This window comes from Anthonomus grandis, chromosome 2 (genome assembly GCF_022605725.1).
Source record: "Anthonomus grandis grandis chromosome 2, icAntGran1.3, whole genome shotgun sequence".
Taxonomy (NCBI): Eukaryota; Metazoa; Arthropoda; class Insecta; order Coleoptera; family Curculionidae; genus Anthonomus; species Anthonomus grandis.
In genome coordinates, this window is record NC_065547.1 from 18,136,401 (window position 1) to 18,150,315 (window position 13,915).

Sequence of the window (13,915 nt, forward strand, 5' to 3'; positions counted from 1 at the left end):
GCGCGCTCTTGACGCCCTTAGATTTTTTTTTTGGGGCATATGAAAAGTCTCGTATATAAAACTCCAGTCGAGTCAGAGGAAGACCTGGTGGCCAGAATTTCCGCAGCTGCTGAAGTAATCCAAACCACGCCTGATATTTTTAACCACGTCAACCTTAATATGGTGCGTAGATACAATAAATGTATCGATCGTGGCGGCCGGCATTTTGAGCAATTAATATTTTAAGTTTAATTTTGTAATACCAATCTTTAATAAAATTTGTTTACGTTTCTAAAATTGTTAATTTGTTGGTTTTTTATTACACTTAAAATCATTTAAACATTTTATGCCCAAGGTAATTAAAGTTACAGTTAATTAATTTGAGTACCAATTTAATAAAGTGGCTACCTTAACTTTTTTTAAACCTTTATTTTTTATTTACGCCAGATTTTTTTTTAATTGTTTATTAATAATAATAGGTAATTTTCATTTTTGTATCTCATAACTTGCTTTTCATCAATTTTCACAAAAACGGTGATATTTACCGACTTTTACTAAGAGCACCTTTTTTATGTAAAAAGCATAGGAACATCATAATCTAATGCCCAAACGGGCAGAAATTAAAGTCTTAAAGAAATGGGCTTAAATTTATTAAATACCCCCCTGACTCTGAAGCCCCTGGTAAATTTTTATTTTTATTTAGTAGGTTCAAAAGAATAAACGTACTAACAATAATTTACCTCCCAAAATTGGTTGCGGTAGCTAAAGTAGTTCCGGAGCTATTAAAAAAAAACTAGTTTTTAAAGGTTATTTTCAAAGAGCTCTAGCTCCCTGAGGAAGCTTTTCCGGACCCATGTTTATATGAACTTTTGTTTTTCTTTTGACGTTTTCTATCTGCCCTAGAAGTTTGTAACATGATCAACGGAACACCCTGTATATTATTGTTCTTGGCGTATTAAGCTACAGCATTAAAAATATTTTCCTCCAATTGCACCGTACGTACTGTTCTTGTTCTTCTCTGACAATAATAAAGACAATATCACCTCAATAAGTGCAATGGCCAACCAGTTTCCCTTAGACGTTGGTCAATTCGTTAAAATGTTTTTTGATTTGGAGTAGTGCAATTAGAAAATCTTTATTTATTACACTTTTTGCTCTGTATACTCAATAAACGTGAATTCCAAATTTCGACTTAATCCCAATTAAATTCACCAAGAAATCCAAAAATTAATAAATTATTATCGAAATAAAGGATCAATGTATTAATAACGTGAAAGATGGCAAGTTTTAACACTAAGTTTTTAAAAACATGTACTTTTTCATATTAAACGACTTAAAATGGAACTTCTCTGTTTGGATAACTGTTGCGTCGCCGTTCTTTTTAATTAAAATAAAACAGTGATTCCTTAATAACTTTTTTCCTCTAAAGCGAGAGTGCCTTTTCGTTAGTTTAAGGTTCAAGCTATTCATATTTATTATATCAGAGTTTTTATCATACCGGGTGGTAAAAATTATTTAAGCATTATAATGTACAAACTAGTCCGCTCCTGGTAAAATAAAAAAGGTAAACGTGTTTTAAGGACTCCGTTTTAAGAGGACTTTAAAAGTTTATCAAGAAAAACCGATTTCTAGCGGCGTCTTTAAAAAGCCATATCTTCATAGGGAGGGCCTATAGAAATTTTTTTATAGGAAATTTCAATATATTTTTTTAAATTTTCTGCCTGAATCCAAGACATTTCCCACATTTTCTGAGACATCCTGTATATACGGTGTTAAAAAATTCGGTGCAAATATTTTAAGCGAATATTGTTGGAGTCATAATAAGACTTTTTTTCCCTATAAACATGTGTTCTAAAATGCACTCCCTCAGAGCTACAGCCCACGCAAATTGCTTGAAGAAAATAGATTATTTGGAATAGTAACTATAGTTATGCATTAAACCTCTTGAAACGTTGCTTGAAAGTTTCCGTTTTTTTTTTCGGTTCTCTTAATATTTTCCGTCCCAAAAATGATGTAAACCCAGATTCCGTAGGGCTTATCCTTATGACGGCCACTATCTTATGTTTCCGATAAGAATTTTGAAAGTCCAAAATATCATCTAGTTAGCTTATAAAAAAAATCTAAAATTATCATTTCTTGCATTTTTTCGATAGAATTAATTTGATTTGACAAAAATTACAGTAGTCAAGGACTACTTCGTTTTTTCTAATTTGCTCGATGAGTTTAATCGGGTTTACTAATGCCCCCCTTTAGTTTATGAACGATTTCCTCGAAAACGGTTAAATGTATCGAAAACATGCAAAGGACAAAAATTTAAGACTTTTTTCTGGCCAACGAGATAGTGTTGCTACTATTGGATTTACACCATTTTTCGGACGCAAAATGAAAAGAGCAATCGAAAAACTGGGACTGGCAAATTTTCAGGAAATTTGACGCGGTCGATCAACGATTCAATAAACGATTTTCCTCAAGCAATTTGCGCGGACTGTAGCTCTGAGGAGGTGCATTTTAAGACACATGTTTATAGGGAAAAGAACTCTTATTTTGACTCAAACAATACTCTCTTACAATATTTGCGCCGAATTGTGTAATACCCTGTATAACTGCCCCAAATGTTTGTTACTGCTATTTTTAAAAATTTCTATTGCACGTTGCAACTATACCCTTTGTATATATATTACACTACTACGTCCAATAGATCCAAAATTTACAATTCAACTTTAACCCCCCTTGAAAATATACCAGAACATACTCAATAATTTTAAACCTGTATCAAGCGAAAAAAAGCCATGTGCAAACTTCCTTTATGCTTTATGCTTTATCGCTTGTGTATGCCTAATTTAAGGAGCCTAGGAATCAGTACTGCATGATTTCGCCTAGTCGTAAATCATGCGTACATAGTCGCCATATGCTGGGCAGTTGGTGTTTACCAAAGTCATAAAATACTCACACACATATCAGTGCGACTATAGAATAGCCTCAATCAAATATTTCCAGGGAATATTTTGCAAATGTACGTAATTTTAAAGATAACTGTTATTATCTTAAAAACAATGAAAATCATTTTGATTATTTCTAAAATGAACAATAAAAAATATAATTATCATTTAGTTAAGTAATGTTTTACCTAATAATCGCCAAAAACTACTACATCGAAGCTTAGCTGCTATATTATTTTGTTTCCAACATGTTTAAATATTTAAAAAAATACTTTATAAATTATTTGAAATAAAGGACATATCGTATTCAAAATTATTTTAGTTCTGATTTTGGTTTGAGTATATATTAAACTTGCATCTCTGTTTTTCAAGTAAACTTATTCATTTCTTACCAAAATTCCATCTTTACCACCTACAGCTACATAGAGGCTGTCACTGGAATATTTAATACTAGTTATTGGCTGGTAGTGTCTCTGCTGTACAGAAAGTAGCTTGCCTGAGCATATCTGCCAAATATACAACTTAGCATCTATAGCAACTGCCAAATATGTCTGTCTTGGACATACAGATAAACAATTAACGGATCCTGGCAATATTAATCTAAAATTGAAAAGAATATTTTAATGAAATGACTGAGAAATAATTTATTAATCGATATTAAACAAGCTTAAATTTAGGTTATTTCCAAATTTGCCTAAATATGTATTTTTTTTAAAGGAAAGAGCGCTCTCAAAATGCTCATAATTCCGAGATTTTTAAAGGATGTTTTATAAAGACAAAAATTTGAATTTCGCGGCATATTTGACAGTTATAATGTCACATGATCATGACGTCACAGATCGAAAGTTGACCGATGTTAGTAAACATGGGGCATTAAACCGTAGAGCAACGCATCCTGATTGTCAACAATTATTATCAAAATGGTGAAAGTTTAACTGCCACTACGTAACGTGCGTCCAATGTTCGGTCGAAATAGTGTTCCTAATTCATCTATTGCGGAAAGAATCATCAAAAAATTCGAAAGTACTGGTTCGGTTAGTGATGTAAAACACACGATATAAGCTCATAGAAGTCGTTTAGAATAAAACGTTACAGAAGTTCGTGAAAGTGAGACAGCAAACCCGGAGACGTCAATTCGTCATCGAGCACAAGAATTGGACATTTCAACAGGCACTCTTCAGCGAATTTTCCCTAAAGATTTATAGCTGTATGCTTACAAAATCAATCCAACTAACTCAACAACTTCTGCCAGCAGAGGATGAAAAGCAAAGAGAATTCAACAACTGAAATTTTGAAAAATGCTGCTGATTTTGCAAACAAACCCATTTTTAATGATGAAGACCGTTTTTATTTAGATGGCTTCGCTAATAAGCCAAACTGAATTCGGGGCTTAGAAAATCCACGAAAGATTCATCAGAAAGCAATGCATCAACAACGTGTCACTGCATGGTGTGCATTATAGTCTGGAGGAATAATTGGACCATTTTTTTTTCAAGAACGAAGAAGGTAATGCAGCAACGGTGAATAGTAAACATTATCGTGCTATGTATGATAACACACTTTTTTGTGCCTCATTTGAAAGCTATTGATCTTTACGATCTAGGATGTCAACAGGATGGTGCCACATGTCATACCGCCCGTGAAATATTTCTATAAAGATTTTATACTAATTCGCTCCTGGTCGTGTCATTTTCCGATTTGCCGACCAGAAGTGGCTTCTACGGTCTTGCGATTTAACGCCTTTATATTTCGGGCTGTGGGGTTATCTTAAGTCACAGGTTTATGCCAATAAGTCTGCAGACATCGCATCAGTTAAAGCCGAACACATATATACAATAATATTAGTGAAAATTTCCTCAAAAAGTACGCATATACCAGCATTTCCGTGGCGGCGGTTTACGAGATATTTTGTATCATACATTTCAACTTCCAAATGTGTTATTTCTAAATCAATAATTATTTCAATATTTTGCTACAGAAAAACCATATTTTCTGAAAACTAAAATCTTGCGTTCTTATTGAAATACCCTTTATCAATTCGCATGAACATGACTAGGTATTAATCAATAGAAAAACAAATAAATGATTAAATAAATAATTGCAAGTAAAATATACAAGTAAAAATTTTAGAGATATTTTAAGAGTAATTTGAAGATGTTTTTGTTATACTGTAAGAGCATATATCTCAAAAAACAGAAAAAAAAACCAAATATATCTTTTTTTAAAGGTCTATAATATGATAAAGATCGATGACATGGATATATACTTAGTGACGTAGCTAATTTGTGAGAATCACCGGCAGTATGGTAATAGATCATTAGGTTAAATGGAACAAGATCGAGGCAGTTGTCTTAAAAAGTAGCAACGAATACAGTATTTTGAGAGTCAAAACCTAGAAGAAAGAGTCCCAGAAGTGAACCAGATTACAAAAAAATGATAATAATATATATATTTTTCCATGTTCGAGGGTAATTTATAATGCCTCTTGCTAAGTTAATTGGATATGATTTCATGTGATGACATTTCGGCCTATAGTAAGAAATCCTCAGCGCCTTTGGATGGATACAAATGATGGTAATTAAAGTTATAAAATTATTAGTCTTTTTAATTTTGAAATAATATGAACTAAAATTTACTATTAGATTAACTCATCTATTTTCCAATACATCATTTGTGTAACGATGGTCTGGGGTTTTCTTTTTTCCCTGTTTTTGTTACAATAGAGTCGTCCTACGGCCAAAAGCGCCAGGCACTTATTAGTATATTATTTCGTACGATGTAATCTATTACTTTTATTACTTCTCAAACGAGGAGAATAAAAAGCAATCGTATAATCGTGTTTTAGAATATAATTAAATCAAAATTAAATTATAACCTATAATCTACACATTAACCATATAGAATAAGTTCAAGATCAGTTCTGTAAATTTTTACTTTGTAAAAACAGGTTCACTTCTAAAACACGATATTATATCGCTGCAACAATTATTTCCCGCGTCTAAAGTTACATTTTTACATTTATACATTGGCAATACTTGGTTGGCACCTGGATGCGCAGACGACTTAGCAGTCTTGCGATTGAAGCGCCACCAGTCGTCTCTCTCTCTCTCCAAGCATATTAAAAAAAGTAATTCTTTTTTTAATAAGGTAGTTCTTCGCAAGTTCTTTTTCGCAAGAGTCTACATTGTTTTTAAGAAAATCTAATCTGAGTGAATGCTTTGAAACAAGCAGTATGCAGTCAAGTTCTCCAGAGGAAATCAGGGATCCCTGCGACACTCACATCCAGTAATTCCAAAGGTAAGGTGCCATTCATAATTTTTATTGCCGAATTATACCCTTTTCGCGTCGAATCTCAACAAAAAATTTGTCTTTTTATAGGAACCACCTTTTCGCGACGTTTTCTGATCCTTCTTCCGGATTTTCATTTGCATAAAAATTGAAATATTCATGTAATAATTCCTGATTAATCCATTTGACTTTTCATATTCCACCATAACAGCCATTTTTTAAATCATTCGTGTCCGTCGGCTCTCATCGTATTTAAAAACGTGTAAGCCGTTCAATTTTCGCTATATATATTAAAAAATCGACCATCTGACCGTCTTTACACAGGTCAACAGTATTTGACCCATCACCTTGAAAATCTATTTTTGGTAATTTGAAATTTTTATGAATAATAAAGAATAAAGCCTAATACGGCTGAGACGTTGACGGCGCGACGGGTTTGTTTATATTTCTTGAACCTAAAAGTATATCGTTCGGTTGTGGTTCGCGTAATATTAGGATGCATAAATATTTTAATTAAGAAAGAAGTCAATAGAAAAAAGAAAGAATACAGTCCATTTTCTAACGTTTTTGAAATTGGTGTATTTGTGCTGGTTTGTTCGCAAGGGATGTAGTTTTATAGTTTATCAAGTGTAAGTGTTCAACGTGGATTTCTTCTAAGGATAATATCGAATGTTGTAAGTTTTTTTTTTAATTCTTTTCTCGCACTAATTAATTAATTTCGCTATACCTCTTCGCTAGTATACTTATTTGAATATCATATCGCTAATGTTTTATCTTTTCGCTGATATTTAATCTCTAATTAAAAATCTTTTGCTAATTTTAAGCAATTTAAACCTAAAAATAATTAAGGGCTGATCAGATTGTAGCTAATTATTTAAAAAGAAAAATGTCTTCAACACGTAAAGTTGCTCAAAAACGAAATGTTGCTGTTAAACGTATAACCGACATTTATATTTTTGCCGAAAAAACTGTAAATAATCGTCACGATATTCCATTATTTAAATCTATGTATGAAAGTTTAGATGACGTTTATACTGAGTTTAAAAAATTTCATAATGATGTTGTTGGTTTCTTATAGAATGATGAAGAATTCGTGGTCGAAGATGTTATTAGACAGCAAGTAAATTTAAATTATTTTAAAGTCAAAACAATTTATTCACAAGTGTGTCCACCCGAAGAAAATAGTTTTTCGCTAAGCACTAATGTACCTCCCATAGTACCAAATCACACTGATTTAAATGCTAAGTTACCAACATTAACCGTACCTAGTTTTGATGGTAATTTGAAGTCATGGCCTGTTTTTTTTTATATGTTTAAGTCAATAGTTCACGAAAATGATTCTGATGACTCTGACCAATATACAAAAATTTCAATATTTGATTTCTCTTCTAAAAGGTGAACCATTAAATCTGATAAGTCCATACCCACTATTAAAGCAAACTATGAAATTGCGTTTCAAACACTGTTAGATCGCTACCAAAATAAAAGAATTTTAGCAACCACATATTGGAACGCTTTAAATACTGCTCCGTTTTTAAAATCAAATTTTCTTAAGGACCTACGCAATTTGTTAGACTGTTTTAATGAAAATACTGCAGCTTTCCAACTGACCAGTGGTGTTTTGTTTTATTCAATATGTTGCTTCAAAGGCTCGATAATCAAACCAGGACTACTTTTGAAATGGAGTATAGTAAGGTAGAATTACCCACTTACAAAAATTTAGTTGAATTTCTGCATAATCAGTGTAAAGCCTTAGAATCTGTTCAGATTATGCCTTCCCCTCGATACCAAAAAATACCTGCGTCATCCTCGAATAATTTCAAAAGTCAAAATGGTTCATTTCATAGTCCCAAAAATTATTCTCAAACTTTTGTCGCAAATATTCCTAGTAACAATCTTAACCCTTCAGCATTAGCTAGTTCTTCAAATAATATAGGTTCAAGAGTTTCTTTATTCCCTGAAATATTGCAAAAGTGTTGTCTTTGCAATCAATCTACACATAATTTGTCGCAATGATCATTTTGCTTATATTAAACAGAATAATGCCTGTATAAACTGCTTAAGGTTTACGCATATGTTAAAGAAGTGTCCTTCGACATTTAACTGTCGATCTCGCCATCATACCTTGGTTAATTTTTCGCCAAATTCCAGACATAATAATTCAGTGCAATCCAACGTTCCCGGACCTTCTACTTTAATAATTCATGAGCCCCCGATTTCATCTCATCTCGATAATATTTCGCAATCACACTCGAATCAACAATTGTGAAATCAATCTGAAGAAGTGACACAGGTTAATTGCGCATGTGCCTGTCTAAAATCTGTTATGCCTAAAAGCACAGTACTTCTATCTACCACTTATGTGGACGTTATCGATGTACGAGGAAACATTCAAAAGGTTCGCGTACTCCTAGATTCTGCTAGTCAAGCTAATTTCATAACAGAGTCTTGCCTAAACCGATTGGCCCTTCCAAAAAAGAACTACGTTATCCCTATTGTGGGAATTAGTCAATCAGCGGGTACTACTAGTGGGATTTCCACTTGTACAATTAAACCTGTTGATGGGTCATCACCATTGTTTACCATTGAGGTTTTTGTTTTACCAAAGATTTGCTCAGATATACCCTTTTTTAAGATTATGTCTTGCCACATTGGAACGATATTTCAAATTTGAAGCTTGGTGATAGAGATTTTAATATTCCTGCTCCAGTCGATATATTACTTAGAGCAGATCTGTTTTCGCAAGTATTGAAGTCAGGTCGAATTCCTGGAGCCAGTGGTAGCCCTACAGCCATTGAGACTGAATTTGGATGGGTACTTCGGAAAAATCTCCAATTTTCCTCAATCATTTCAAGTAGAATCTTATGTTTCTTTAGCGAAACCATCCCTTCATCAGACTCTTAATAAGTTCTGGGAATTGGAATTAGTCCCGGTAAAAATATATAGCTCTCCCGATGATAAGAGGGCTGAAAAGATATATATCAAGATACTGTCATACCAAGACACTGTCTCTAGACACAAGTCAGGTCGTTTTATTGTATCTCTTCCTTTTCGCAACTCAGAGCCCGATCTAGGTGATACCTATTCTATGGCGAGACGATGCTTTCATTCTCTTGAAAATCGCCTTTTAAGAAACCCCGATTTGTATCGTCAATATTCGGATTTTATGAGACAATATCTTGATAATTGTCATATGAGTTTAGTTTCGCAAGACGAAAAAACCCCTAATTTTGTCGCATATCTCCCTCACCATTGTGTGCTTAAGCCCGAAAAATCTATTACAAAACTTCGAGTCGTTTTCAATGCGTTTGCTAAAGGATCAAAGGGTATAAGTTTGAATGAAAGTCTTCTTCCCGGTCCTAAACTTCAACCTGATATCAATAGTATTCTCCTAAAATTTCGCTTTTATGCTGTGGTATTTTCGGCTGATATAAAACAAATGTATTTACAAATTCTATTGACTCCTAAAGATAGAGATTTTCAATGGTTGCTTTGGCGTTTTGATTCCCAAGGCCCTCTTCAGGAATATCGCTTGAACACCGTTACTTTTGGCGTAAGTTCCAGTCCATTTTTGGCCATACGTACTGTTCAAGAGCTAGCTTGTCAGGAGTCTCATAGATATCCAAATGCCTGTGAAATTTTACGCAAACAAATGTTTATCGACGACATCTGTGCCAGGGCTTGCTCTATACATGAGGCTGTTTCTCTTCAGAAAGATCTTATTGGAATTTTGAAGTCAGGAGGATTCGAATTAAGAAAATGGGGGAGCAATTGTCCCACCCTCTTTCGCAAAGGAGAAGTCCTTTTCGCAAGAGGAATGTCAGATTCCCATAACCTTTGACAAAGAAAATTGTTCACCCATAAAGGTTCTTGGCCTCCAATGGAACCCTTCAACTGATACTTTTTCATATACATGTCAACCATCCGACAAAAGTTGCACCAAAAGACACATTTTGTCAGAGATTGCCAGAATTTTCGACCTCTTGGGTTTTCTTTCTCCGGTTACTTTTTTCGCTAAGTGTTTGATGCAAAAGCTATGGTTGTCTAATTCAGGGTGGGATGATATCCCTGATTCTCGTATCATCAATTCTTGGATGCGATTCAAGCTAGAGTTACCTGCTATATCAAACATTGTCTTGCCTAGACAGATTTTCGCTCAACATAGTGTATGCTGTGAAATTCATGGATTTTCTGATGCCTCTGAAGCGGGATATGCCGCTGCTGTGTATCTGCGCACCGAGTTATGTAATAATAAAATTGAAACATTCTTAATAACTGGAAAATCGCGAGTCGCACCTCTTAAATCACAAAGCCTACCTCGATTGGAGCTTTTAGGAGCTACTATTCTATCAGATCTTCTCGCTTTCGTAATAGGAACTTACTCATCTTTAAATTCGATAAATGCTATTTTTGCATATACCGATTCCGCCGTAGTCCTCGCCTGGGTTTCGAGTTCTCCTCATCGAAGACTTTTGTCGCCAATCGCGTAGACCATATTCAAGAAAATATCCCTAATATTTCGTGGTTTCACGTTTCATCAGATGACAATCCTGTAGATTGCGCAAGTAGAGGCTTAACGCCAAATAATTTAGTTAATCATCCATTGTGGTTTAGTGGTCCCACATGGCTTAAACTACCCAAATCAAACTGGAAATTAAATTCAAATTTTGTCAAGTCTCTTGATTTTACCCAACAGATATCTTGCGAGGAAAAACCCCTTGTTCTCTTAGTTGTAACCGAAGCCAACATTTTAAACGTACTTCTAGAAAACAAATCCAATTTACTTCAAATTCAGCGTATAATAGGCTATTGCAACCGATTTATTTTCAATTGTCGCAATAAATCGATTCGAATTTGTGCCTCTAAACTATCATCTGACGAAATGCAAGACGCTCTGCTTACTTTAGTAAAAAGATGTCAGGAGTCTTCTTTCGATCAATTAATATCGAATATATACGACAATCAACTTTTACTAAAGCCATATCGCAAACTTGCCCCTTTTTTAGACCAAAAAGGTTATCTCAGGGTGGGCGGACGTTTACGTCATGCCAATATCCCGTTTCAGACAAAGTATCCTCTTATACTTCCCCGTACTCGACTTACTGACCTTTTAATTGAAATTATTCATAAAGAACATTTTCACCCTGGATTTAATACTGTTTTGTATTTACTTCGTCAACAGTATTGGAGACTTTCAGCTCGCAGGGCCATCCAGTCTGTTTTATCAAAATGCATTCCCCTTAAACCAAAATCGTATACCCCCTATATGGGAGATCTACCCTATTTTCGTATTTCACAATGGAAGTGTTTTTCGCATGTTACGTTAGACTATGCAGGTCCCATTACCATCTTTAGGAAGATATCGTGGCTCCAAGTTGTCTAAGGCCTATATTTGCCTTTTTGTCTGCTGTGCTGTAAAAGCAGTAGGTACACATTGAGTTAGTATCCGACACGTCTTCTGATGCTTTTATAGCGGCTTTTCGGCGTTTTGTCGCTGGACGTGGTCGTTGCTCCGATATCTACAGCGATTGCAGTACCAATTTCATTGGTGCTAATACCCAATTGCATGACTTGTCCAAACAAGCATCTGAGCAATTAAAAATCACTTGGCATTTCAATCCCCCCGCTGCACCTATTTTAATGGACTGAGTGAAGCTGCAGTAAAATCTATAAAGTATCATTTTTTCCGTGTTGTTGGAGATCAATCCTATGGAGATCTTCCCTAGGAGATCTTAACCTATGAGGAGTTAAATACTTTGCTTATACAAATCGAATCGCTCTTAAATTCTCGTCTGCTTTTTTCTCAAAGTTCAGACCCCAAAGATCCTTAGAACCCCTTACTACTTGTCCCAGTCCAGACATGTCTTCTCTTAAATTGAACCGTCTCTCTAGATGGCGGCTAATTCAGGGTATGAATATCGATTTCTGGGTTCGGTGGAAGGACGAGTATTTGCATACATTACAATAGCGTTCTTAGTGGGTCCAAAAACCAAGTAAAATTAAAATAAATGGTTCGGTTCTCATAAAAAATGAAACCAATAATCCAATAAATTGGTTACTTGGTAGAATGTAACTTGGAAACTTGGAAGAAGTAAATCCCAGTAATGGCCAGATGGCCATATACGAGTAGTTACGGTGCGAACACAGAACGGATTGTTCAAACGGCCCATCGTAAAGTTGTGTCCCTTGCCGATAGATTAGATTAATACACTCATACATTTAAATACCACTTTTGGTTTATGGTTTTGGGTTTAGAAATTAGTATCAAAATTGTTAATTTGGGATTTTTTTTTCTCGCTCTATTTAATTTTTTAAGTGGTAAATAAATTATTAATTTTCGCAATTTTTGTTTTAAATATTTAAAATTTTTTGTAATATAAAGAAAAACGTCCGTTTTGGTGGGCGGAAAATGTCGCTGCAATAATTATTTCCCGTGTCTAAAGTTACATTTTTATATTTATACATTGGCAATACTTGCTTGATTGTTTGCTACATTGGCACCTGGATGCGCAGAAGACTTAGCAGTCTTGCGATTGAAGCGCCACCAGAGAGACGCTCTCTCTCTCTCCAAGCATATTAAAAAAAGTAATGCTCAAAAGGTAGTTCTTCGCAAGTTCTTTTTCGCAAAAGTCTACATTGTTTGTTTTCTGTTTTTCTACAAGAAAATCTAGTCTAAGTGAATGCTGTGAAACGAGCAGAATCCATTCAAGTTCTCCAGAGGAAATCAGGGATCCCTGCGACAGTCACATCCAGAACTTCCAAAGGTAAGGTGCCATTCATAATTTTTATTGCCAAAGTATACCCTTTTCGCGTCGAATCTCAACAAAAAATTTGTCTTTTAATAGGTACCACCTTTTCGCGACAGGTATCATGTCAAATGGATTAATAATAAATGGGGTATTCAGTTTAAAACTATAAAGTTGACACCTGCCCAGTCTTCTTGACGCACCCTGTATATTTTCCATAAATCTGAAAAGATTAAAAAAATTAAGGAGAATTAGAATTAAGAAAAACGCTCGCACACGTCAAAGCGTTTTTCAACCAGGTAATTCGTTTACTTCTAAAAGATATTTTTCCAGAATTTTTGGACACACGGTGTTACTTGGACGGACTTACGTTGGACACAATATGTTATATTATGTAACTATAATATACAGCGTGATTGTCGTCCAATGGTACGTTAAGGTGTATAAGAAAAACGGAAGCTTGCCGCGTATATAAAAAAATGACAACACCTTTGATTTTTTAAATGGAACACCCTATGTTTTTAGATATTTTGATTCCCTCCATCATTTTGAGTCTTTTTTAAACATACTTCTCTATACGCAATCCAGCGGTTTTCGAGAAAAAATAATTTTGCGTGGTTTTGGTTAAAAACAAAGGGTAATTAATATTTATTTATACATAACTAATTGTTTATTTCTGAGCTATTAAGTTCCTAAAACGCTCAAGTTTTGAACATGACGTTAAGAGACCATCTTAATTAAGCTTCCATAGCCTGATTTAATCAGCATTATACAGGGTTTTCAAAAATGAAATAAATATATTTTCTTTACTAAAATGGCGAAAGGTCCATTTTTAAATGGAACACCCTATACTTCCTTTTATATTCTAATGGACAATCAAAATACCTTTAATTTAATATACCATATTCCTATACCTAAGTAGCCGCGTTTTAGAAATAAATACTTATTTTCATGAAATTTGAT

At 34.2% G+C, this 13,915-nt stretch overlaps 1 protein-coding gene across 2 annotated transcripts in view; it reads right to left on the reverse strand.

The window, feature by feature from the left end:
- Nucleotides 1-13,915, reverse strand: part of LOC126750593 (WD repeat-containing protein 18) — a 119,210-nt gene that overhangs the window by 15,244 nt on the left and 90,051 nt on the right. For both annotated transcript variants that reach the window (XM_050460240.1, XM_050460242.1), the window contains one exon: nucleotides 3,311-3,518. In XM_050460240.1, the coding sequence (XP_050316197.1) occupies nucleotides 3,311-3,518 (208 nt within the window). The remainder of the gene's footprint in view (nucleotides 1-3,310; nucleotides 3,519-13,915) is intronic.